We start from the raw sequence: 27,835 nt of genomic DNA, 5'->3' as shown, positions 1-27,835 counted from the left end.
TTCATCTTTGACTGAGGTTTAGAAAAACCCATGTTTGAGGTTTAAAAAGTGTGTTTTGGATTCATGATTAACCTAAAACAGGGCCTAGGTAACATCTCAGGCAAAAATGTCAGGCTGTTTGCTTTGCCCTTCACCCAGTGAAGGGAATGCCACTGGCCAATGAAGGAAGGCCCTGATCTCATTCTGTCTTTTCAGGTCTTCTAAACAATGCTTTGTCAATAGTCTGTTCTGCACATTGTCCTGGGTGCTGGAGAGTGTTCTCAGGTTACCTTCCAGATCCCTGTGCACATCCTCACCTTCCAGCAGCTTCATGATATGCTAACTCCAGCAGCTCTGCAGAGGAGTGAGTTGGGTCCCTCTGCCCGCTGCCCTGCAGCTCCGCCATATTCTGTCGGGTCTGGTGGTGGATCTGGATGGCTTCTCCGGATGGTCCTACCCAGATAAAGAACCACTGAGCATCATTCCCACCTGATAGCTAGTGCTATGTACTTAACTATACTCTTCCTTCTTTCTAACTACTGGGATACAGCTGTTGGTGAGATTGAAAGAATACATCACCGAGGAACATTATACAAGGGACCCTCTGGCTCCCAGAGGACACTTGCTCTTCTAAGCAGGACCCATCCTACTAAGGAACCTCATCTTTATCATCTTAATTCTGTCAGATGTGTGTCAATTGAGTCACCACAGTGAAATACACAAGTACAGGAGGCACAGACCCTTGCCAGGAGGGCTAACACAAACTCAAGAGGGGAACAGAAGTGAAACACCAAATGATTCTGTTAATAACTAGGAGAGTAACAACTGTGACTCTAAGAAGCAGAAGATGCTTAAGTGCAAAAAAGACAGAATAGGAGGTAAATCAGAATTAGTCAAGTTTACAAAATGAGGCTTCCTGGAAAAAGAGAAGTTATAGAGCTAAGTGTTCAACAAAGTTAACAGCAGTTGCAGGAAGCAGGCATCCGGGTAAGTGAAATGATATCTGTGAAATCCCAAACCTGAAAGAGGCAAAATGTACAGACCACAAAATTAGCCAAGAAGGAAGAGAGCCTCTGAAGATAGGAATGAGGAAGTTAGAGGAGACTGACGAAGGAGGGCCTTGGCTACTGCAAGATCAGGTAAACAGGAGGAAGCAAAGCAAATTGTTTGCAGAATATGGTTCCAATAAAGTGTGCACGAAGAGTGGGATGAGGAGAAGCACAGAAGTCCAAAGAGCTGAAGGTCACTAAATAAACACCAAGAGTTCCAAGTGACCTAGAAGGGAGCCAGTGGAGATAATAATGGAGGGGAAAGGACACAGAAAGGAACAAGTAGTGTGACTGATTATAGCAGAGATAAAGATGCAGAAAGGGGGTTAGGCATGACCCCCAATTACAGCCAAATGACTCATAGCTATTTCTCACTTACTTAACTCTGAAATATTGAAGCCAAGTGAAAAAGAAAATAGGCATTTCCAGGTATTCAGCAGGATGGTTCCCATAAAAAATAAAAATAAAAATTTGGCAAGGCACGGTGGCTCACACCTCTAATCCCAGGACATTGGGAGGTGGGTGGATTGCTTGAGATCAGGAGTTCAAGACGAGCCTGACCAACATGATGAAACCTCATCTGTACTAAAAAAATACAAAAATTAGCGAGGCATGGTGGTGCATGCTTGTAATCCCAGCTACTCCGGAGGCTGAGGCAGGAGAATCACTTGAACCTGGGAGGCAGAGATAGCAGTGAGCTGAGATTGCACCACTGTACTCCAGTCTGAGTAACAGAGCGCCTGGGTGACAGAGCGGAAAAAAAACAACAAAAAAACCCTGAAATTTAATGCGTTTTTTCCTTTCCAGCTAAATAAGAGCCTATTAAGCTAAAGTTTAATTTTAGCCCCAGCTTGAGAAAAGCTTACTGTCATCTTCTTGGGACAGAATACAGATAAAAAAGAATGGACTGGGAAAAAAGTGAATTTGTGGGGGAGATTTTTTCCGTTGTCAGAGATACCTAAGAGAAAACAAAACAATATAACTCCCTCTAACCAAGACAGGATACAATATTCAAGAGAGCGAAGAGAAAAAGGAATGAACAAGAATGAGGGACATCCAACTTAGGAAAGAAAGCAAGTGGCAGTGCATACCTCCTCTCAAACAGAAGCAAAGGGCCGGAAGCGGTGACTCACATCTGCAATCCCAGCACTTTGGGAGGTTAAGGCAGGCAGATTGCTTGTGTCTACAGGTTCAAGACGAGCTGGGGCAACATGGTGAAACCCTGTCTCTACTAAAAATACAAAAAAACTAACCAGGTGTGGTGGCACGTGCCTATAGTCCCAACTACTTGGGAGGCTGAGGTGGGAGAATCACCTGAGCCGTGAAGGTTGAGGCTGCAGTGAGCTCAAATTATACCACTGCACTCCAGCTTGGGCAACTAGAGTGAGATCCTATCTCAAAAAAAAAAAAAAAAGAAAAGAAACAAACAAGCCCTCAGGTTTATACAGCTAACTCATTACAAAGCCTATTCCCAAGTGCATCTTCAAGGATCTTTAAAAGAACCCCTGGGACAGCCAAAGTGGGCATGGTTATTCCAACTTACTGGTGGAGCAACAGAGTCACCTGACCAAGGACACATGGGTGACTGACACTGAGGACCAGGGCTAAGAGCTCCTACTTCAAGGCTGTCTTTTAAGCAACTGACTTACCCACAGGAAAAGTGTGCATCCACCGCCTTCTGTTGGAAGTGAGCTTCATGGGCATTCGAGAGGGGGCGAAGGGGTTAATCAGTGCTCTCTGGGGCGTGTATCCACCAGGTCGAACATGCAGCATGGATTCCGCACTGCCAACGTGAAACCTTCCTGGTGCACTGGAGTCTCGCTGTGGTGGCTCCATCATGTTCTCCAGGACATCTGCCGGTTATCATGGAGTTGAGTCACAAAGAAAAAGCATAGAGCCGCAGTGAAACCAGAACTAGGCAGAGTGATAAGCCAAGGCTGACAAGAATCGTGGGCATCATAAATGTCAGGGAATGAGAGAAATGAGTAAAATTGCCAAACTATAAAGAAATAAAATGTTTGTATTTGTTTGCCTTTAAATACTTGGGAGAAGGGAGTTTTGGTTCTAAATTACTGGCACAATAAAGTCACAACCAAATCTGATGGGTAGGACATTGCCTGGAGATCCTGAACTTTGAGCTAGAAGAAATGACTGAATGATGGGACTTGAGTTATCTCCCTTGGGAAAGGAACGAGTATATTCTCTAAGAGAGAAGAACAATAAAAATAGCTATGTGGTGACCAGAAGGGCAGATCCTGGCAGAGCTAGTCAATGTGTTCACTATAAAACCATTTGATTTTCCTATTAGACATAAGACTATAGTTCTCTGACCCTTTGCGGCAAAGCCAAATGACTTAGTTCCAGCCAACAGAACACAGACAGAAGTGGTATGCTTCAATTCCAGGCCTGGACCACAATTATCTCCACGAATGAACTGCATTCTTTTCCCCTTTGTGGCAACCTAGGAAACCAATGTTGATAATCATGGCATCCCAGGATGGAAGGAACCTGAGTTCCTGAATGACTGAGTGGATCAGAAGCCCTTCCACTGACTTAGTGGACTGGAACATGAGTAATCAAATGTTATTATGCTTAAAAAAAAAAAAAATTACTGAGCAAAAAACAATGAAGAAATGAATGCCTCCAGCCTTGGCCAGGTAAGGAGATGGTATGATATTTAGACTCCACCTGTCTGGTACAATGGCAGACAGGTCCTATTGTGGGAGACAGAGACAGCATGTCTGAGTGGATCAAAGGGTTGAAATCTACAACCAACTCTTCTTGTGTGTATCCCATGTTTATTAAGCATCCACCCAGATGAAAAAGTGGGTCCAGCAGATGTAAACTCCAAGGACATTATCTATTCAATGCCACAGAATCTCATACATTGTAATACTGCATTTCATTCCTCAAGATGCTTTGCAGGCAAGAAGAGAATGTTCAGATTTCCATGAAAGTTTTACTATTCATTGTAAATTAATAAATTGATGCTCGGCCGGGTGCGGTGGCTCAAGCCTGTAATCCCAGAACTTTGGGAGGCCGAGGCGGGTGGATCACGAGGTCGAGAGATCGAGACCATCCTGGTCAACATGGTGAAACCCCGTCTCTACTAAAAATACAAAACATTAGCTGGGCATGGTGGCACGTGCCTGTAATCCCAGCTACTCAGGAGGCTGAGGCAGGAGAATTGCTTGAACCCAGGAGGCGGAGGTTGCGGTGAGCCGAGATCGTGCCATTGCACTCCAGCCTGGGTAACAAGAGCGAAACTCCGTCTCAAAAAAAAAAAAAAATAGATGCTCTAACTTACAAAATAAAAAGAATATAGTCCAATTAGTTATTAAGGAAATAAAAGAGGAAAACCCAACTTAAAAAAAAAAAAGATGAGTACAGGCCAGGTGCAGTAGCTTATTCCTATAATCCCAGTACTTTGGGAGAGCAAGGTGGAAGGATCATTTGAGCCCAGGAGTTCAAGACCAGCCTGGACAACAGATTGAGACCGTCCCTACAAAAAATTAAAAATCTAGCCAGGTGTGTTGTTACACATCTGTAGTTCCAGCTACTTGGGAGGCCCAAGTGGGAAAATCACTTGAGCCCAGGAGGTTGAGGCTGCAGTGAGCCAAGACTGCACCACTGCACTCTAGCCTGGGCAACAGAGTGAATCCCTGACTCAAACGAACAAACAAACAAAAGAAACCACCCATGAAACTGCTCAGGCCATCAAGGGTATGCGTATACAAAAAGCCACCAAGTATATGAAAGATGTCACTTTACGGAAACAATGTGTACCATTTCCACATTACAATGATGGAGATACGAGGTGTTCCCAGGCCAAACAGTATGGCTGCACAGAGGGTCAGTGGCCCAAAAAGAGTACTGAATTTTTGCTACACATGCTTAAAAATGCACAGTCATGCCAAACTTACGGGTTTAGGTGCAGATTCTCTGGTCAATGAGCATGTCCAGATGAACAAAGCACCCAAGATGTGCTGCCTGATGTACAGAGCTCATCAGATTAACCTACACATGAGCTCCCCCTGCCATACACCAAGATGATCCTCGTGACAAAGGAATAAAATATTCCTAAACCAGAAAAGGACATTGCACATAAAGAAAAAGATATCCCAAGGCTGGGCACAGTGGCTCACGCCTGCAATCCCAGCACTTTGGGAGGCTGAGGCGGGTGGACCATTTGAGGACAGGAATTAGAGACCGGCCTGGCCAACATGGCAAAACCCCAAATTTACTAAAAATACAAAAATTAGGCTGGGCACAGTGGCTCATGCCTGTAATCCCAGCACTTTGGCAGGCCAAGGCAGGCAGATCATGAGGTCAAGAAATAGAGACCATCCTGGCCAACATGGTGAAACCCCATCTCTACTAAAAATTCAAAAATTAGCTGGGCATGGTGGTGTGCACCTGTAGTCCCAGCTACTCAAGAGGCTGAGGCAGGAGAATCATTCGATCCTGGAAGGTGGAGGCTGCAGTGAGCTGAGATTGCCCCAGCCGCTATGGTGGCATGTGCCTGTAATCCTAGCTACCTGGGAGGCTAAGGCATGAAAATCACTTGAACCCTCAGGAGGCGGAGGTTGCAGTGAGCTAAGATCATGTCACTGCACCCTATCCTGGGCAAAAGAGCAAGACTGTCTCAGAAAAAAAAAAAAAAAGGAAAAAGGAAAGAAACTGAAGAAACAAAAACTGATGGCATGGGAATAAATTCAGCACAAAGTAAATGCAAATAAAAGTTAAAAAACAAACAAACAAACAAACAGGTAAGTGAGAAACTTTTTTTTTGTTTAAGATGGAGTCTCCCTCTGTCATCCAGATTGGAGTGCAGTGGTACAATCTTGGCTCACTGCAACCTATGCCAACCAGGTTCAAGTGATTCTCATGCCTCAGCCTCCTGAGTAGCTGGGATTACAGGCACCTGCCCCCACGCCTGGCTAATTTTTGTATTTTGAACAGAGAAAGGGTTTCATCATGTTGGCCAGGCTAGTCTCAAACTTTTGGTCTCAAGTGATCCACCCACCTCGGCTTCTCAAAATGCTGTGATTACAGGTGTGAACAACTGCACCTGGCTGGTAAGTGAGAAACTAACATGGAACTTACGACAGAGGTTGTTTCACATATGGCACGAATGGAAATGATAAAGAAATAAATCCTTTTGACCCTAGGCCTAAGAAAAGATTTCCATTAATATATGGAAAGGTATATAGTTACAATGACAGATGAAGAAACGGTAAACACAGAAATAGTATAATATAGGAAGGGTGCATTAACATTAGTTCATGTCTGTAATCTCAGTACTTTAGGAGGCCGATGGGTGGATCACTTGAGCCCAGGAGTTCAAGACCAGCCTGGGCATGGTGAGACTCCATCTCTATAAAAAAATATAATAATCAGCTGGGTATGGTAGCATGCCTATAGTTCCAGCTACTTGGGAGGCTGAGGTGGAAGGATCAATCGAGTCCAAGAGTTTGAGGCCACACTACAGTGAGCTGTGAATATACCACTGCACTCCAGCCTGGGTATACTCTATCACCAAAAAATGTGTAATATATACACAGCTAACAACCAAAGTGATTTGTACCTACTGCACTGGCATAGAAATAATTAAGACGTGGGATTTACACCCCACCTCTGACCAATCCTCCCACCTCCAGTCACCCACTATATTAAGGAAGATGTCCCCAGCTCTGTCTGTGCTTCAGCACTCTGACCTCGAGTGCTGGTATAGCCCAAGGAGCTGCTGACTTCATACTGGTGTAGGTGGGGGTGTGGGATCATCAGGATGTTGGCGCTCTTGCCCAGGGAGCTGTCGTCAGAAGCCTGGCTCCTCACTTCCTCAGTGGGCAGTGTGCGGCTTGGTAGGGAAGGGCTGGATGAAACATCACAGGAGCTGGCACTCTTTCGACTGTGACTCTCTCGCTCTCGCACAGACCTGCCAGGCAAGAAACAACAAGTTACCATCAAGCGAGGGATGCTGTCCTACCTCAGGTTAAAACTCCAAAACCCATTTTTGGGAACCGAGGAACAAAAATCCCCAGTGTGATCTACGAGTGGGAAACCTGTACGTAGTACTTCACCCTGAACAGCTTGAGATGTTGTATAAGAGAGGTGGAAAATGACAGACAATCCTCAAGCAGCCAAAGTCCTAGAATCATAGCTGTAAAGAAATGACAGCTCCAGGCTAACCCCACCTCTTCCCATTGATTAATCTCACATCACTAAAAACAGAATGACCAGAGAGAAATGATGTGATGTGAGATAAAGTACACAGTGCCTGAGAAGTCTTCTCACCCTCAAATTTGAATCTAAATCTAATCAAGCTTCCAAAGATAATTGCCAATTTATAGGAAATCTGCAGAATAAAGGAAAACTTAAACAATACAATGTACAAATCAGCCAAACAAAGAAAGCAAAACATTCTACTGTCACACACACACAAAAAGACATAACAAAATGCATAAAGTAGATCTTGTTTAGGTCCCATGTCAAACTAACTAACTGCAAAAGCACACTTCTAAGGCAATTCAGAAAACTGAACATAGACTAGCTATTAGAGGACATTTAGGGATTGGTGTTAATTTTGTTACCAATAATAATGGTTCTGTAATAATTTTTTTTTAAACTCATATTTGTTGAAACATATACTAATCAGCTTTGTGCCAGGTGGGGTGACACTAAATAAATAACATGTAAAAAAGGAAAGAAATTTACGCTGAAGTATGTACTATTGAAAAAAATACAGGCCGCCTGGGATTTTTTGTTTGTTTGTTTTGTTGAGATGGAGTCTCACTCTGTCACCGAGGCTGGAGTTCAGGGGGGTGATCTCAGCTCACTGCAGCCTCTGTCTCCTGGGTTCAAGCAATTTTCCTGCCTCAGCCTCCCGAGTAGCTAGGATTACACGCGCTTGCCACCACACCCGGCTGATTTTTTTGTATTTTTAGTAGAGACAGGGTTTCACCATGTTGGCCAGGCTGGTCTCAGTGATCCACCTGCCTAGGCCTCCCAAAGGGCTGGGATGATAGGCATGAACCGCCGCACCCAGCCATTTTTAAACTTTTATTAGGCAATGCTCAGACATGCTCAAATACAGACTAGCATCATGAACAGTTATCACCATGTTGCTAGCCTTGTTTCATCATCTCTCCCACATTTAAACTTTGGATGGAATATTTATACCCTTATTAAAACATAAAATTTCCTAAGGGGAAAACCTCTAAAAGCAACAGGAAGAAGGATCAAAAGGAGAGAAGCCCGACAGAGTAGCAAAAGCTCAGAACGAAAGAATAAGCCCACCAAGGGCTACCCTTGTGGCATCAGAGCTGCTCCGTTTCCTCCTGTAAGGATTTTTTTAGTAAGAGCTTAAACAGAGCCTGAAAACTGATTCCAAACGCTGACTTCCTGTTTGTTCCTTCCACAGTAAATATTTGAACACCAGTATATGCTTAGCCATGTGTGAGGGTAGAGCACTAATTAAGACACAATTTGTGCCTTCAAAGACAACCTGGGTACCTGAAACACCAGGTCTTGTCATCTTTGATTAGACAAAAGAAAACAAATCTTGAACTATGAAAGCATTTTTAAAGACTATAAGGAAAAGCCCTAAAGCAGCTCTTACTGAGCTCCCAAGCAGCATCGACACATAGGAGAAAGGCTGCTGACAGCACTTAATTCTGAGCTCTAAGCATTCTCAGGTAGGACTAGATGAGGAAAAAAAACAGAAAACAAGCATGTGGTCACTCTAAGTTCATTTGCCACAAAATTAAGAAACATAATATTATTCCACTCAGTTGTCCTTAAAGGTACAGAGTTAAGAAATCTGGAAAACTGATTCATGGTACTTGGTCAACCGGGAAAAAAACATAAGCTAGAGCTCTGTTCCACTTATTCATGAAAAAAGAAAGTCAACATAAAGAATACAAACATAAGCATAAAATCTAAGACGAGGTTGGGTGCGGTGATTTATGCCCTGTAATCCTAGCACTTTGGGAGGCCGACTTCACTTGAAGTCCGGAGTTTGAGACCAGCCTGGTCAACATGCTGAAACCCAGTCTCTACTAAAAAATATAAAAATCCCCCAAGACTACATAGTATTGCACTTTGGGAGGTAGATCACGAGGTCAGGAGTTCAAGACCAGGCTGGCCAAGATGGTGAAACCCCCATCTCTACTAAAAATACAAAAATTAGCCAGGTTCAGTGGTGGGCACTTGTAATCCCAGCTACTCGGGAGGCTGAGGCAGGAGAATCACTTGAACTTGGGAGGCAGAGGTTGCGGTGACCCAAGATCATGCCACTGCACTCTAGCCTGGGCAACAGAGCAAGACCCTGTCTCTAAAAAATAAAAAATAAAGAATAAAACATAAGCATAAAATCCAAGACAAGGCCAGGTGCAGTGGCTCATGCCTGTAATCCCAGCACTTTGGGAGGCCAAGGTGGGTGGATCACTTAAGGCCAGGAGTTCAAGACCAGCCTGGCCAACATGGCGAAACCCTATCTCTATAAAAAATACAAAAATTAGCCAGGTGTGGTGGTGGGTGCCTGTAATCCCATCTACTTGGGAGGCTGAGGCAGGAGAATCACTTGAATCCAGAAGGTGGAAGTTATAGTGAGCCAAGATTGTGTCACTGCACTCCAGCCTGGGCAATAGAGGGAGACTCTATCTCAAAAAACAAAACAAAACAAGAAAAGATATTCAAGGTTGCTCTCTTAGAGGTCACTACTGAACACAATTTTTTATATGCACCCCCAAGTGAATCTGGCAGAAAACCTGCAGGTGGCGAGGCACTGAGCCCGGGATGGGCCGGGCAGCCTGAACACTTGAGCGTCATAGGCGTCATAATCTACTTGGATGGGAAGGGCGTTCTCAGATTCTTTTGGACTTCCGAGAGCTGAAATACACAAATAATATAAATTGTCATCAAATACATTTCAAACAGATGCCTGAGAGCTGCAATACACAAATAATACAAATTGTCATCCAAATACACTTCAAACAAATGCCTTCAGAGAATCTTCACCAAAATCTGCAAGGCACAGGTGATCATCCTCTCCTCCCTGAAAAAATGGGGTAACAACCCATTCATCAAGTTGGGATTAAATGTCGTGTATGTCAATGCAATACAGAAATAGAATAGCACTAAATAAAGGCAAGGTATGGGTAGCATTCATTCTTTTGTGACTCTTCATGAAATAAATCATCTTTTTTTTTTTTTTTTTGAGGCGGAGTTTCGCTCTTGTTACCCACGCTGGAGTGCAATGGCGCGACCTTGGCTCACCGCAGCCTCCGCCTCCTGGGTTCAAGCAATTCTCCTGCCTCAGCCTCCTGAGTAGCTGGGATTACACGCACGCGCCACCAAGCCCAGCTAATTTTTAGTATTTTTAGTAGAGACAGGGTTTCACCATGTTGACCAGGATGGTCTCGATCTCTTGACCTCGTGATCCACCCGCCTCGGCCTCCCAAAGTGCTGGGATTACAGGCTTGAGCCACTGCGCCTGGCCAATAAATCATCTTAATATGTTAAGTACTTCAAAACTTTCTACCTGATCCCTACAAATGGCCTATGGAAAAGAAAAATATGTTTTTTTCATTTTGCAGTTGACAGGAAAAAATATAAGGTGATTAAGGGACCCTGCAAACACGACACAAAGGGAACTCAGGTCTCTTGACCTTTCCATGAACTTTTTTTTTTTTTTTTTTTAAGGCTAGTCAAGTGAAGCAGTGGGAGTGGTGAAGGCCATGAATTTTTTTTTTTTTTTTAGATGGAGTTTTGCTCTTGTTACCCAGGCTGGAGTGCAATGGCGCGGTCTCGGCTCACCACAACCTCTACCTCCTGGGTTCAGGCGATTCTCCTGCCTCAGCCTCCTGAGTAGCTGGAATTACAGACACGCGCCACCATGCCCAGCTAATTTTTTCTATTTTTAGTAGAGATGGGGTTTCACCATGTTGACCAGGATGGTCTTGATCTCTTGACCTCGTGATCCACCTGCCTCGGCCTCCCAAAGGGCTGGGATTACAGGTGTGAGCCACTGCGCCCGGCCAGAAGGCCATGAACTTTTTATGTGAATTCATATACTTTTGTTGCCATGGGTTAGCTTTTTTTTTGAGATGGAGTCTCACTGCTGCCCAGGCTGGAGTGCAATGGCACGATTTGGCTCACTGCAACTTCCACCTCCCAGGTTCAAGAGATTCTCCCGCCTGAGGCTCGGATGTAGCTGGGATTACAAGCCCCTGCCATCATGCCCAGATAATTTTGGTATATTTGTAGAGATGGGGTTTCACCAAATTGGCCAGGCTGGTCTTGAAGTCCAAACCTCAGATGATTTTCCCACCTCAGACTCCCAAAGTGCTGGGATTACAGGCGTGAGCCACTGCACCCAGTCAGCTGAATCTTTTTTAAAAGCGAGAAAAAATACATCTCAAAAAATACTTACATGTATCACGACCATTTTTCGCTTTCTCAGAGGCAGGCTGAAAAATTAAACAGATAATTAATCACTCCTTCCTTCACTACAAAAGAACTTACCACAAGGGACAATATGTATGTGCTGCTCCCCAGGGAAGAGAGCCTGTAACTGATGGAAAGGCAGGAGCTAACATCTGACACTTACCTCCCATGGTCCTTTATTCCCACATCACATCTTATTGACTCTACAGCCCTGTCCAGTGAGGCAAGGACTCCCACTTACAAGTAGGGATATCCAATTGGAGAAAGAATAAGGGACTTTATCCAAAGCCCCACATTCACCAGGTGGCAGAACCAAAATCCAAGCCCAGATCTTTTTTTTTTTTTGAGATGGAGTCTCACTCTGTAACCCAGGCCGGAGTGCGGTGGTGCAGTCTTGGCTCACTGCAATCTCCACCTCCCAGGTCCCGGTTCAAGCAATTCTCCTACCTCAGCCTCCAAAGTAGCTGTGATTACAGGCACGAGCCACCATACCCAGCTAATTTTTGTATTTTTTAGTAGAGACAGGGTTTCACCATGTTGGCCAGTCTGGTCTTGAACTCCTTACATTATGATCCACCCACCTTGGCTTCCCAAAGTGCTGGGATTACAGGCGTGAGCCACTGCACCCAGCCGTAAGCCCAGAACTTTAGACTGTTGGTCAATCCACTGCTCTGTTTGTGCCACCATGGCTAGGTCCCACTTGACCCAAATGCTGCATGCTTCCCCCTTCACCATGGTGCTGTCACCTGTCTGCCTACACAAACCAGAGCTGAGCACTCTGTAGATCACCCAATTTGCCAAAATTAACAAGGGTAGAGGAAAAAAACTAATAGAGCTATCACTTTTTATATTTTCTTAAAAATCTTTTTCTAATTAAATAAATAAAGGCCAGGCACAGTGTTTCATGCCTCTAATCCCAGCATCGTGGGAGTCCAAGGCGGGAGGATCGCTTGAGTTCAGGAGTTTGAGAACACCCTGGGCAACACAGTGAGACCCCATCTCTATTTATGTAATTTTTTTTTTGAAATCTCTTTCAGGTTTTTTTGAAACCTCTCATAACAATACTAACTCTTGCTTTTTTAGAATGATCACAGTGGCCGGGTATGATAGCTCATGCCTATAATCCTAGCACTTTGGGAAGCCGAGGCAGGCAGATCACCTGAGATCAGAAGTTCAAGACCGGCCTGGCTAACAGGATGAAACCCTAAAAATAGAAAAATTAGCCGGGCATGGTGGGGCATACCTCTAATCCTAGCTATTTGTGAGGCTGAGACAGGAGAATCACTTGAACCCAGGAGGCAGCAGCTGCAGTGAGCCGAGATGACGCACACCACTGTACACCAGCCTGGACCAGAGAGAGACTCCATCTCAAAAAAAAAAAAAAAAAAAAATTAGGCACGGTGGCGCAGGCCTGTAGTCCTAGCTACTGGGGAGGCTGAGGCATCAAAACTGCTTGAACCCAGGAGGCAGAGGTTGCAGTAAGCTGAGATCCTGCCACTGCACTGGGCACAGCAGAGTAAGACTGTCTCCAAAAAATAAAATAAAATAATCATGGTGCAGAGAAGTTTTTCCATGTTCTACTTTGCTGAGAATGCTTGTGGTAAAGGTAAGAGATGTCCTTTCTGGACAGACCCCCATCTCCCACAACTTCACTATTTCACATGGCTTATGTTAGGATTCCTCAGATTGATCCAAATTAATATTCCCCCCCATTGGAAGGGTCACATTAACAGGCCTCCCCCAAAAAAGAGAAAGGAAAGAAGTAGCCCTGACACACAGCCACCAATGGAGCAACCCTCAGCGAATTCAGCTGTACCAGGAAAGGGCAGGGAATAAGAGCACTAAGGTGTGGGGCTTGCAAACGTAACAGCCTGCCTTTCTTCTCACAGTACATCAAAAACACTTCTTCAAGTTCTGGTCAGATGCAGTGGTCCACGCCTAGAATCCCAGCACTTTGGAAGGCTGGGCGGAGGGCACTTAAAGAGTTTGAGACCAGCCTGGCCAACATGTAAAACCCCACCACAACTAAAAATATAAAAATTAGCTGGGTGTGGTGGCAGGCATCTGTGATCCCAATTACTAGGGAAGCACAAGAATCGCTTGAACCCAGGAGGCAGAGATTCCAGTGAGACGAGGTCAAGCACTGCACTCCAGCTTGGGAGACAGAGCAAGACGCCATCTCAAAAAAAACAAAAACAAAAAAATCACTTGTTCAAGTTCTTAAAACTTGCATTTTTAGGCCGAGCGCAGTGGCTCACACCTGCATTTCCAGCACTTTGGGAGGATGAGGTGGGTGGATCACGAGGTCAGGAGTTCAAGACCAGCCTGGCCAACATAGTGAAACCCCGGCTCTACCAAAAATGCAAAAATTAGCCATCTGTAATCCTAGCTACTCAGGAGGCTGAGGCAGGAGAACTGCTTGAACCCAGGAGGTGGAGGCTGCAGTGAGCTGAAATAATGCCACTGCACTCCAGCCTGAGCAACAGAGCGAGACACTGTCTCAAAAAACAAACAAACAAAAAAAAACTTGCATTTTTATCAGTTGCAAAAAAAAAAAAAACCTTGCATTTTTATCAGTTGCAAATATATTCCATCAAGTGGATATTTCATAGTTCAACCATTGCCCTATTGTTTTCAACTTCTCTATTATAAATAACATTTCAACCATTATAAATAAAACTAAACCCAGATGTATTTGCATATAATCACGTCAATTATTTCCGTACACTGCATGCCCAAAAATGGAAGTGACCGGTCAAACAGCCTAAACATTTGCTCTCAATGCACATGGCTGAAATGCTTTGCAAACGTATTTGTACACCAACCAGGTACTCAAGTGCTAATTTCACCACTCTTTGTAGCATATGGTATAATTATTAATATATTTTAAACCTCTTTGGAAAGAAGAAAAAAGGAATCCCCATTTTTGTTACAATTTTCATTTATTTTCTTGGTTGGTTTGTTTCTAGAGACAAGATCTCACTCAGTCACCCAGGCTAGCATGTGATGGCAATCCTCTCATTTCAGCCTCCCAGGTAGCTGGGACTACAGGTATGTGCCACCACACCTGGCTAATTCTTTTTTAGATTTTGTAGAAATGAGGTCTCACTACATTTGTTGCCCAGACTGGTCTCAAACTCCTGGCTTCAAACAGTCCTCCTCCTTCAGCCACCCAAAGCACTGGGGTTACAGGTAAGAGTCACTGCACTCAGCCAAAATTTTCATTTCTTTACTATTAAGATCTGACCTTTTTATCATATCCCTGCTTTGCTGCAATGCATATCTGCATCTTTATCTTTATCCCCACTGGTATCTGAGTGACTTCAACATTGGAATACAACAGTCATATCATCATAAAATGAATTATTGAAACAAACAAAAGAACTAATTGGTTGTATTTTTGCCAAAGGCATTTCATGCAGTCTGGGCTTGGCCTTGTTATTTATCTAATGTATAAATTTATAAAGTTTGGAGACAAATTTCTTAACCCTGTTCATGACCACAGGGGAAGATGAAGGTACCTCAGGACTAAAATAACCGTATCAATGTGTGACGGTCCACAAAGGCTCTCTGCTGATTGATGAAATCTACTTTCTTGGGTGGGCCAAGTGGCTCATGTCTGTAATCCTGACACTTTGGGAGGCTGAAGCAGGAGGACTGCTTGAGTCCAGGAGCTCAAGATAAGTCCAGGCCACATAGTAAGACTCTGTCTTAACAAAAATAAAAACTTACCTTCTTTCCTGCCAGTTTTATTCGTGGGGTGAAACTGTTGCAAAAGAGCTGGCTTTTGGATGTGTAGAAACTGTAAAAGAAAAAACAGAGTTATTAATCTAAATCCCCTTTATTTTAAAACTCAAAACACAGTTAAAATACAAGGCATGGATCAGCCCTCCTGAGATGGGCTTTGTTTTCGGCTTCACTGATCTTCCCAACTTAAACTTCTTTTGCACTACAAAACATTGGTTATTTTTATTTTTATTTTTTGGATAGAGACAGAGTCTCGCTATGTTGACCAGAATGGTCTCAAACTCCTGGCCTCAAGCGTTCCTCCCACCTCAGCCTCCCAAAGTGCTGGGATTACAGGCATAAGCCACTGTGCCCAGCCTGAAATTGATACTTTTGTAGGTCAAAAACAGTCTAATATTGTGATCTCAAATAGTATAAACCAGGCGTCCCCAAACTGCAGCCCCCTGAGGCCATTTATCCGGCCCCCCGCCGCACTTCAGGAAGGGGCACCTCTTTCATTGGTGTTCAGTGAGAGGAGCACAGTATGTGGCAGCCCTCCAACGGTCTGAGGGACAGTGAACTGGCCCCCTGTGTAAAAAGTCTGGGGACGCCTGGTATAAACTAATAGCTGTAGCTTTGCCATGAACTTGCTGTTTACTGCTAGGCAGGCACTTAATCTCTCTGGAACTCTATATCCTCACCTATATAATGAGCCTGGATGGTCTATAGGCTCACTAAGATAGACTCCAGTTATGTCCAGTGGTATTCCAAAAATCCTAGTTTTAAAGCCCTTAGATATTTGACATTAGTTCACTTTTTAGATCAATTTTAATTATTAGGCAATAAAAAAATCACATTCCATCTGATGATGGTAAGCTTAAAAAAATTATTAGCCAATAAAACTTTGGGGTAACAAGTTCTCACTGAAGACAATTTGATTATGTTTTGTAGGGTCTCTGGCCTCACTATAGTAGCAGGAAGACTTCCCTACAAGCAGCCACCATCTCATGCTTTGAGTGGCTCAGGTAACCAAGACTCACAATGAAATGTGAAAGTCAGGTCTTGAGCCCTCCTGGTTCTTGGACTCTGCAGTATGATTCTCTCTTCTATCTGAACTGGCATTAGAGATCCAATTTAGGGTAATAAACTGATAATTCAGGAGACTTTTAAGTTACTATAAAGTAAAATTAGAGGAAATTGCAAAACTTAACATATAATTTTGTGTATGCTATAGTTACTTTTTACCATATTTCCTGAACTAAACTTAAAACCATGAAATATAGCTGGGTGGGATGGCTCACACCTGTAATCCCAGCCCTTTGGGAGGCCAAGGCAGGCAGATCATGAGTTCAAGAGATCGAGACCATCCTGGCCAACATGGTGAAACCCTGTCTCTGTTAAAACTACAAAAATTAGCTGGGCATGGTGGTGAGTGCCTGTAGTCCCAGCTACTCGGGAGGCTGAGGCAGAAGAATCACTTGAATCTGGGAGGTGGAGGTTGCAGTGAGCTGAGATCTTACCACTGTATTCCAGCCTGGTGACAGACTTCAAAAAGCAAAACAAAACAAAACAAACCATGAAATACAGTGTATAATGAAATAGCTTTTCTTTCTTTTTTTTTTTTTTTTAGATGGAGTTTCGCTCTTGTTACCCAGGCTGGAGTGCAATGGCACAATCTCAGCTCACCACAACCTCCGCCTCCTGGGTTCAGGCAATTCTCCTGCCTCAGCCTCCCAAGTAGCTGGGATTACAGGCACGCGCCACCATGCCCAGCTAATTTTTTGTATTTTTAGTAGAGACGGGGTTTCACCGTGTTGACCAGGATGGTCTCGATCTCTTGACCTCATGATCCACCCGCCTCAGCCTCCCAAAGTGCTAGGATTACAGGCTTGAGCCACCACACCCGGCCAGCTTTTCTTTTTAATCAGCAAGTGATTCTGAATACCATTATAACATTACAAAATCACAAATAATTAAAGGCAGGGAGCAGTGGTTCATGCCTAGGCCAGGAGTTTGAGACCAGCCTGGGCAACATAGGAAGACCTCCATCATCTTCACGTGCGCGTGCTCGCGCTCTTTCTCTCTCTCTCTCTCTCTCTCTCTCTCTCTCTCAAACAAAGAAACAAAACTAGAGGTTGACAAAAAAAGAACTTACTCTGAAACAAAACAAAAAAAAAATTCAAAATACTTGCATTTTACCTAAGGTTTTTTTTTTTTTTTTTTTTTTTCTGAGACGGAGTTTCGCTCGTTACCCAGGCTGGAGTGCAGTGGCGCAATCTTGACTCACCGCAACCTCCGCCTCCTGGGTTCAAGCAATTCTCCTGCCTCAGCCTCCTGAATAGCTGGGATTACAGGCAAGCGCTACCACGCCCAGCTAATTTTCTGTATTTTTAGTAGAGATGGGGTTTCACCATGTTGACCAGGATGGTCTCAATCTCTTGACCTCGTGATCCACCCGCCTCGGCCTCCCAAAGTGCTGGGATTACAGGCGTGAGCCACCGCGCCCGGCCTGTTGTTTTTTTTTTTTAAAGGAGGAATATAGATATGAACCATTAACCAAGTGTTAAAAATAATGGTAACATAAACACAAGATGAGAAAGATTATAACAGCATCTCAGTATAAAGGAGACACTTTTAAAAAAAAAGACTTCCAAAAAAAGTAAAAATCAATAAATGGAAAAAGAAAGCCGGGTGCGGTGGCTCATGCCTCTAATCCCAGCACTCTGGGAGGCCAAGGCAAGCAGATCACCTGAGTTCAGGAGTTCAAGACCTGCCTGGCCAACATGGTGAAACCCCATCTCAAAAAAATAAATAAATAATAAATAAATAAATGAAAATGACCTCACCAGAGGCCCAGCACAATGGTTCATGTCTCTAATCCCAACACTTTAGGAGGCTGAGATGGGAGGATTGCTTGAGCCCAGGAGTTTGAGACCAGCCTGGGCAACATGGCAAGACCCTATCTCTACAATTTTTTTTCTTAATTAGCCAGGCCTGGTGTGCACACCTATGGACCCAGCTACTTGAGAGGTTGAGGTGGGAGGATCACTTTATCCTAGGAGGTAAAGGTTTCAGTTAGCTGTGTTTGAGACCAGACTGGGCAACAGAGCAAGACCTTGACTCAAAAAAACAAAATTCCCTTTCAGTAGGAGATAACCTTAAAAAAATAAAAATTGAGGTCAGGCACAAATGTTGGTCTTCTACAATCTGTTGGAGTTGGGAATAATAAGACTTGGGAACAGCAGTGGAAGTAAGTCCTTCAAATTTTGTTTTTACTCTTTTTGATCATAGACTGTTCCTATGATATTGTTACTGCTTTACGTGTAGAGAGCTTTAAGCAAATGTGAGAACTTTGTTTCCACATTTGCTTGACAAAAGGTTTAGTGCTGTAACAAGAACTTAACAAATTTAAAGAAAAATGGCAAGTAAGCTGTCCAAAACTCTTACCACCTACTATTGATCAAGATTGCACCCACCTGTGGTTTATCCAGTGAGGGATATTATAGTCATCACCCAGACGAGAATCCCGGGGAGCACTCCGATTATGGAGCTGCAAGGAGAAAAGTCAGAGCACTGATAAGCTACAAAACAAGTAGGATGTGGAACTGATCTAACTTGTCTGTTTTTCAGGGGTTTTTTTTGTTTTTATTTTTGTTTTTTGTATCAGAGTCTTGCTATGTTGCCCAGGCTGGAACGTAGTGGCATGATTTCAGCTCACCGCAACCTCCACTTTCCAGGTTCAAGTGATCCGCCTGCCTCAGCCCCACTAGTAGCTGGGATTACAGGCATGCGCCACCATGCCAGGCTAATTTTTGTATTTTTAGTAGAGATGGGGTTTTGCCATGTTGGCCAGGCTGGTCTCAAACTCCTGACCTCAGGTGATCCACCCACCTCAGCCTCCCAACATGCTGGGATTAAAAGCAGTGAGCCACCGCACCCGGCCATTTTTCAGGTTTTTACAAAAATTTTTTTAGAGATGGAGTCTTGCTTTGCTGCCCAGGCTGGAGTGCAGTGGTTATTCATAGGCATGGTCATAGCAAACTATACTCAAACTCCTGTGCTCAAGGGATCGTCCCACTTCAGCCTCTTGAGTAAGTGGGACTACAAGCACGAGCCACAGCCCCTGATTTTTTTCTCTTTCTAACTATAATCAAACTGACCTTTAGCAAGCAAATCCAAAATCCAGTTACCTTAAACAATGGGACAGCATGTAATGGTTGTTCTCCCATGCACACCAAGTCGACGCCAATTCCTAAAAAAAAGAAAAGACAAAAAGAGTTGCAGGGGCAGAACGGCAGAAATAAGCATCCCTATCTATAAATCATGTTATTTAACCAGGCATTAGGCAAAGCTGACTTAGCATTATATGATTTATAACCTCATACTACTGCCTGTGCAGCAAAGAAGTAAATACATGCATTTTGTCTGTTTCCTCTTTTTCAAGTCCCTTCCTAACCTGGCACTATTTAGTGCTTGACAATTAGCCTCTGACTGCCCTAAAGGACATAATTTGTTTAAAAAAAAAAAAGACAACCAACTTTCATCTCTAAAATTTTAAGGCCAGAAAGGAATAGTAACTTTTATAATATCTCAGTAAAAAGTAAAACAGGCTGGGCACAGTGGCTCATGACTATAATCCCAGCACTCTGGGAGGCAGAGGTGGGTGGATCACCTGAGGTCGTGAGTTCAAGACCAGCCTGGCTAACATGGTGAAACCCCATCTCTACTAAAAATTCAAAAAAAAAGGCCAGGTGTGGTGGTTCACACCTGTAATCTCAGCACTTTGGGAGGCCAAGGCAGGTGGATCATCTGAGGTCAGGAACTCAAGACCAGCCTGACCAACATGAAGAAATGCCATCTCTATTAGAAATACAAAATTAGCTGGGCGTGGTGGTGCCTGCCTATAATCTCAGCTACTCAGGAGGCTAAGGCAGGAGAATCACTTGAACCCAGGAGGCAGAGGTCTCAATAAGCCAAGATCACACCACTGCACTCCAGCCTGAGCAACAACAGTGAAACTCTGCCTCAAAAAAAAAATTAGACAAGAGAAGTGGTGGATGACTATAATCCCAGCTACTTGGGATGCTGAGGCACAAGAATCATTTGAGCCTGGGAGGCAGGGGTTGCAGTAAGCCAAGATCACACCACTGCACTCCAGCCTGGGTGACAGAGCCAGACTCTGTCTCAAAAAAAAAAAAAAAAGGTAAAACAATACACATCACTTAACAGAGCTTCTTCAGTGGCATCAGAATTTACTTTCTAAACTCCTTTTTTTTTTTTTTTTTTTTGAAACAGTCTCCCTCTGCTGCCCAGGCTGACATGTAGTGGCACACAATCTCAGCTCACTGTAACCTCCACCTCCTGGGTTCAAGCAATTCTACTGCCTCAGCCTTCCAACTCCATCTTGTTGAACAAATCAAACTGGGGGGTATGGGGTTGAGTTGGGGATACAAGGTACATCATGGAGGGAGGACTGAACTAGATTATCTGATAGTGCATCCCAAAATGGGCTGACAGCATATGGATCCCTTGAAATAGTCCCCGCAGGAAGGCTTCTCTAGTGCCAAATATGTTTGGAGAATTCCGAGCACCCTGATACACGCTTTAGAGAAAAACAACCTACATTAACATATTAAAAACTGAGGAAGGCCTGTAATTATGGAACCTGCTTATCTTTGCATAATCCAGCATTTCCCAAACTGATTTGACCACCTGACACCTATTGACATCCACAGATGTTGTGACACACATAACACTACTTAGAACTCCTCATACTCTAAGAAGTCAGTGAAGCTCAGAGTTCTGACGATAAACCAGGCTAGGAACATGTGGAGACAGAGCACAAACCAGAGCATTACCATTATCTATCATCCGCTGCTTGGTCAAGATCATGAGTAGGCGGTCCACTTCGAAGACACCCACCCCAGGCGTGATTACCACTGACATCTGCCCGGTTCGGTCAAAATTTCGGTTGATGTAGTGCTTATCAAACACTTGAAATAAAACAAAAATTCCACAATAATGACGTTACAGTTTTTCGGAAACCAGTTACAGGCAAGCATCTCTGCACTCTCAGAGCATTTTTTTAAAACATATCTTTCGTGAATTATCTCAGAGCATTTCTGTCCATAGCAACTGTCACATTCTAGTTAAATATATACACATCTGTCTTTCCTCTTCTATATTAAGAACTACTTGACCACAGGAGTAAGTCACTGTCATCTTTGTTAATATCCCTCACTGATGCCTAATACTTGCCCTGTGCAGCCTTAAATGCACAGATTTCATACTGTTAGGGCTGGGCATGGTAGCTCACGCCTGTAATCCCAGCACTTTGGGATCTCCTCTTTCAAGGTAGATCACTTGAAATCAGAAGTTTGAGACCAGCCTGGCCAAGATGGTGAAACCCAATCTCTAACAAAAAATGCAAAACTTAGCCAGGCATGATGGTGTGCACCTGTAATACCAGCTACTTGGAAGGCTGAGGTGGAAAAATTGCTAGAGCCCAGGAGGCAGAGGTTGCAGTGAGCTGAGATTGTGCCACTGCACTCCAGCCTGGGCAACAGAGCAAGACCCTGTTTCAAAAAAAAAAAAAAAAAAAGCCAGACTCGGTGGCTCATGTCTATAATCCCACCACTTTGGGAGGCTGAGTCAGGCAGATCACCAAAGGTCAGGAGTTCAAGACCAGCCTGGCCAACATGGTGAAACCCCATCTCTACTAAAAATACAAAACTTAGCGGGACATAGTGGTGGGCGCCTGTAATCCCAGCTACTTGGGAGGCTGAGGCAGGAGAATCACTTGAACCTGGAAGGCAGAGGCTGCAGTGAGCTGATATCATGCGACTGTACTCCAGCTTGGGTGACAAGAGACTTGTCTCAAAAAAAAAAAAAAATTCATGCTGTTAATTTAAACTATCCATAAATGAGTTTATAGTAAATCTTTGACTATATTATTTTATATATTACATATCATTTCATTTTATATTATTTTAATATTATATCTTAATTATATAATTAGATTATATTAGATAGTATTAATTAAGACACTATTTAAGAGAGTAGACCAAAATCTTGGGATGACTTTGTAAATCTGGCAAGTCGCTTTTTATTTCTAGCCTCTATGAAATAAAGGCTAGATTCGTACTATGAAAAATCAGTGATATTCAAATATGTCAAGAAGATTTACTAATAGAAGATATCATGCTCTAGAATTCCCCAGCACCTCAGTACAGACATGTGGGAAGGTGATCCACACAGTGACATGAAGGCACATCATTACTTCCACCTCTGGCCAGGGGCAGATGGACACTGGAGCTGGGCACATCAGACTCTCTCTACCATGAATGTGAATTCTGAACACAGAGCAGAGACAGGTTTGCTGGAAGCTAAATATGGCTCTCAGAATTCCTGTGGCTATGGTTCTCAGAGCCAATAAGGTTCTTTAACATAGTGTTTGAACCTTTCCTGGCTGCTCCATTTAAGCCTCTGTATTATTACAGTAAATTTCCCTTTTTGTTTAAACTAACTCAGTACATTTTTATTATTTGCAAACAATATATTTCAGATAACACATAAATGCTAGGATAAACATTTTGAATAAATCATACCATACTGCTAACAATGGTTCCCCTTAAAAGAGGACTGACACTGGGAGGCAAAAGAAGGATATCCTTTTTTACTTGATACACCTCTCCATATTTGAATTCTAGTAACATGATTAAATTGATTGATTGATTGAAACAGTCTCATCCCATCACCGAGGCTGGAAAGTAGTGGTGCGATCTCAGCTCACTGCAACCTCTGCCTCCCAGGTTTAAGTGATTTCCCTGCCTGTCTCTTCCTGGAGCCGGCCTATTCATCTATTTATTTTTGAAACAGAGTTTTGCTCTTGTTGCCCAGGCAGGCTGGAGCGCAATGGTGCAATCTCGGCTCACTCCAACCTCCACCTCCCAGGTTCAAGCAATTCTCCTGCCTCAGCTTCCTGAATAGCTGGGATTACAGGCACGCACCACCATGCACAGCTGATTTTTGTATTTTTAGTAGAGATGAGTTTCACCATGTTGGCCAGGATAGTCTCAATCTCTTGACCTCGTGATCCGTCTGCCTCAGCATCCCAAAGTGTTCAGCCTCCCAAAGTGCTGGGATTACAGGTGTGAGCCACACGCCCAGCCTATTGACTTAAAAAAAAAAAAAAAAAAAAAATTGGGCTGGGTGCGGTGGCTCACACCTGTAATCCCAGCACTTTGGGAGGCTGAGGCAGATGGATCACGAGGTCAAGAGATCGAGACCATCCTGGCCAATATGGTGAAACCCCGACTCTACTAAAAATACAAAAATTGCTGGGCGTAGTGGCTCGAGCCTGTAATCCCAGGACTTTGGGAGGCCGAGGCGGGTGGATCACAAGGTCAAGAGATTGAGACCATCCTGGTCAACATGGTGAAACTCCGTCTCTACTAAAAACACAAAAAATTAGCTGGGCATGGTGGTGTGTGCCTATAATCCCAGCTACTCAGGAGGTTGAGGCAGAATTGCCTGAACCCAGGCGGCGGAGGTTGCAGTGAGCCGAGATCACACCATTGCACTCCAGCCTGGGTAACAACAGTGAAACTCTGTCTCAAAAAAAAAAAAAAAAAAAAATTAGCAGGTTGTGATGGCATGTGCCGATAGTCTCAGCTACTCAGGAGGCCGAGGCAGGAGAATCGCCTGAACCCAGGAGGCGGAGGTTGCAATGAGCTGAGATCGAGCCACTGCACCCAGCCTGGGTGATAGAGCGAGATTCCCTCTCAAAAACAAAACAAAACAAAACAAAAAAACAGAAATTCTGAAACCTAGCCAGGCTTAGATTTTTTTTGGGGGGGGGGGAATACCACTTCTTACTGATTAAAAATAAAAACACATTTTTTTGTTTGTTTGTTTGTTTTTTGAGACAGAGTTTCGCTCGTTACCCAGGCTGGAGTGCAATGGCGCGATCTCGGCTCACCGCAACCTCCGCCTCCTGGGTTCAGGCAATTCTCCTGTCTCAGCCTCCTGAGTAGCTGGGATTACAGGCACGCACCACCACGCCCAGCTAACTTTTTGTATTTTTAGTAGAGACAGGGTTTCACCTTGCTGACCAGGATGGTCTCGATCTCTTGACCTCGTGATCCACCCGCCTCGGCCTCCCAAAGTGCTGGGATTACAGGCTTGAGCCACCGCGCCCGGCCAAAAACACATTTTTGAGATCAAGTCTTGCTTTGTTGCCTAGACTGGAGTACAGTGGTGTGATCTCTGCTCACCACAACCTCCACCTCCCAGGTTCAAGTAATTAGCCTCCCAAGTAGCTAAGATTACAGGTGTGTGCCACCATGCTGGCTAATTTTTGTATTTTTAGTAGACAGGGTTTCACCATGTTGCCCAAGCTGGTCTCGAACTCCAGACATCAAGTGATTGGCCCGCCTCCACCTCCCAAAGTGCTACACCAGGCCACTTTTGTAATTCGCTTTTTCTTTTTTTTTGAGACAGAGTTTCACTCTTGTTACCCAGGCTGGAGTGCAATGGCGCGATCTCGGCTCACCGCAACCTCCGCCTCCTGGGTTCAGGCAATTCTCCTGCCTCAGCCTCCTGAGTAGCTGGGATTACAGGCACGCACCACCATGCCCAGCTAATTTTTTGTATTTTTAGTCAGACGGGGTTTCACCATGTTGACTAGGATGATCTCAATCTCTTGACCTCCTGATCCGCCCGCCTCGGCCTCCCAAAGTGCCGGGATTACAGGCTTGAGCCACCGTGCCCGGCCTTGTAATTTTCTTTAATAGATTTTAATTTTTAATTTTAATTTTTACTTTTAAGTAGATTTTTAAAATATTACCAAGAGGCAATTGAAGATGGGATGGAAAATAATAACACAGTACAAGTAAGTCAAAGAGCCTAAGGAGGATCCTTCTAGTTCCTGACCACGAGAAGCAGATGAGACAACCAAATTAAACAGCCCAATGGAAGACCCAAGATCTAAATGTTGGTCATTACAACCATCCAATGAGAAGCTACTGCTTTGAATTAATTTTGGGGATAAGTAGGTAGGGGCATCAACATCTAGGTCTGGGTCTGCAGGCATCACAGGAAGACATGCATAGCTGTCAGAGGCCTTCCAACTAGAGCAATTCCATCTTGAATAGGGGCTGGGTAAAATGAGGCTCAGACCTGCTAGGCTACATTCCCAGTAGGTTGGGCATTCTTAGTCACAAGATGTTTATGGTTAAGGGAACAGGTTAATAATGTTTACCCAAAAGACTCAGGACTTAACAGATCCAAGAAATGTCCTGAAATCCCAACATCTTAATAACATTCTTAGTTTAAGAATAAATTTTGCAGCCAGGCGCGGTGGCTCACGCCTGTAATCCCAGCACTTTGGGAGGCCGAAAGGGCAGATCACATGAGGTTAGGAGTTTGAGACCAGCCTGGTCAACAGGGTGAAACCCCGTCTCTACTAAAAATACAAAAATTAGCTACGTGTGATGGCACGTGCCTGTAATCCCAACTACTCTGGAGGCTGAGGCAAGAGAATCGCTTGAACGAGGGAGTCGGAGGTTGCAGTGAGCCGAGATCATGTCATAGCACTCCAGCCTAGCAACAGAGCAAGACTCCACTTCAAAAAAAAAAAAAAAACGAGTAAGTTTTGCTTTATAGATAATAATATAGATTCTTGAGAAAGACAGCAGTTACACAAAGATGAACAATCCTTTGTCACAAGCCCTTGCAGTAGAGAACCTCTCCCCTAGGACTATTTTGCTTTGTTATAAACAACCATTGTACGTAGGGTGGACGTGCTCCTCCTCTTGCTTTCGGGAATGCCCTGCTCTGTCTATGGAGTAGCCATTCTTTTATTCCTTTACTTTCTTAATAACCTTGCCTTCATTCTACCTGTGGACTCACCCCAGATTCTTTCTTCTATAAGATCCAAGAACTTTCTCATCGGGTTTGGATCAGAACACCTTTCTAGTTACATAGCCTGTAGTAGGTGAGATGCCAGCTCACTGGTTGGCATCCTTACTCACCATTGAATGACAGATTGATGGCCTCCAGGTAGTTTCCTTGTGCTGAGGTGGAATTGTCTCCTTGAGGAAAGCCCTCTGAAGCAAAAAATACAAGAGAAAGAAAAACATCTCATGAAAGATGAACTTTTATTTTTTTTTTTTTTTGAGACAGAGTCTCACTCTGTTGCCAGGCAGGAGTGCCGTGACATGATCTTGGCTCACTGCAACCTCCACCTCCTGGGTTCAAGGGATTCTCCTGCCTCAGCCTCCCGAGTAGCTGGGACGACAGGCACGCGCCACCACACCTAGCTGATTTATTTGTTTTTAGTATTTTTAGTAGAGATGGGGTTTCACCATGTTGGCCAGGATGATCTCGATCTCTTGGCATCATAATCCGCCTGCCTCAGCCTCCCAAAGTGCTGGGATTACAGGAGAGAGCCACTATGCCCAGCTAAAAGATGAACTCATTTAAATAAGTGGTGGCTGAGCATAGTGGCTCCCACCTATAAACCCAGCATTTTGGGAGGCAGAGGCGGGAGGATCACTTAAGACAAAGAGTTTGAGACCAGCATGGTCAACACAGCGAGACCCCGTCTCTACAAAAAATGAAAAAATTATCTGAGCATAGCAGTGCATGGCTATCATCCTAGCTACTCGGGAGGCTGAGGCAGGAGGACTGCTTGAGCCCCAGGAGTTTAATGTTACAGTATGATTGTTCCACTCCACTCCAGCCTGGGTAACAGAGTGAGACTCTGTCTGGAAAAAAAAAAAAAGTGGAACACATCTGGCTTCACAAGGCCCCACTCCCTGTATTAGGGACACTGTTGAACTTACTGTATATGAAACGTACAGTTGGATCCAACTGGAAAAAGAAACCTGACCAGAAACAGAAACTACACACGGCAATGGGAAATCGCACAAATCTCTCCTCTGTTTCCCAGACCATTCCTACACTTCCTTTCCCCACCACACCTTCTATTACATGAGTGCAGTACCTGCCTGTTCCAATCGCACCAATACCGGATACTGGATGAAGAGTTTTTTAATGGTCACAAGAAGTGAAGTCCATTCTTCTCTTCTCTCATTCTGTACCACTACTCTGAAAAGATTATCATAAAATGGATATTAAGCAGCTGATACGGTTTTGCTCTGTGTCCCCTCCCAAATCGCATCTCGAATTGTAATCCCCATGTGTCACGGAAGGAACCTGGTGGGAGGTAACTGGATAATGGAGCAGTTTCCCCCATGCTGTTCTTGTGATAGTGAGGGAGTTCTCATGAGATATGACGGTTTAGAAGCTGCAGTTTCCCCTGCACTCACTCTTACCATGCTTCACCATGGTAAGACGTTCCTTGCTTCCCCTTCGCCTTCCACCACGATTTTAAGTTACCAGAGGCCTCCCCACCCATGTGGAACTGTGAGTCAACAAAGAACCCAGTTTGGGGTATGTCTTTAGAGCAGTGAGAAAATACACTAATAGAGCAACTTTACATACAGAATATGAGTTCCCTTACAAGGCTTCAGACATATATAATTGGAGTATGGTGAGCCAAGAACACACCACTGCAGCCTGGGTGCAGAGCAAGACTCTGTCTCAGAAAAAAAGACGCAGTGAGCTTA

General features: G+C 44.1%; 1 protein-coding gene across 14 annotated transcripts in view; it reads right to left on the bottom strand.

Annotated features, from left to right (window-relative positions):
• DEPDC5 (DEP domain containing 5, GATOR1 subcomplex subunit) overlaps nt 1-27,835 on the bottom strand; it is a 166,584-nt gene that overhangs the window by 96,619 nt on the left and 42,130 nt on the right. For 6 of the 14 annotated variants that reach the window (XM_074390966.1, XM_074390965.1, XM_074390970.1 and 3 more), the window contains 11 exons: nt 27,211-27,314; nt 26,237-26,311; nt 21,062-21,196; nt 19,394-19,455; nt 18,680-18,753; nt 15,210-15,279; nt 11,464-11,500; nt 9,776-9,920; nt 6,746-6,966; nt 2,678-2,881; nt 297-432 (listed from right to left, as the gene is read on the bottom strand). In XM_074390966.1, coding sequence (XP_074247067.1) covers nt 297-432; nt 2,678-2,881; nt 6,746-6,966; nt 9,776-9,920; nt 11,464-11,500; nt 15,210-15,279; nt 18,680-18,753; nt 19,394-19,455; nt 21,062-21,196; nt 26,237-26,311; nt 27,211-27,314 — 1,263 coding nt within the window. The remainder of the gene's footprint in view (nt 1-296; nt 433-2,677; nt 2,882-6,745; nt 6,967-9,775; nt 9,921-11,463; nt 11,501-15,209; nt 15,280-18,679; nt 18,754-19,393; nt 19,456-21,061; nt 21,197-26,236; nt 26,312-27,210; nt 27,315-27,835) is intronic. The other 8 variants (XM_074390967.1, XM_074390972.1, XM_074390969.1 and 5 more) reach the window with 3 other exon arrangements.

This window comes from Saimiri boliviensis, chromosome 21, assembly GCF_048565385.1.
Source record: "Saimiri boliviensis isolate mSaiBol1 chromosome 21, mSaiBol1.pri, whole genome shotgun sequence".
Lineage (NCBI taxonomy): Eukaryota > Metazoa > Chordata > Mammalia > Primates > Cebidae > Saimiri > Saimiri boliviensis.
The sequence above is the reverse complement of the archived record's forward strand: the minus strand, read 5'-3'. Positions and strand labels throughout refer to the sequence as shown.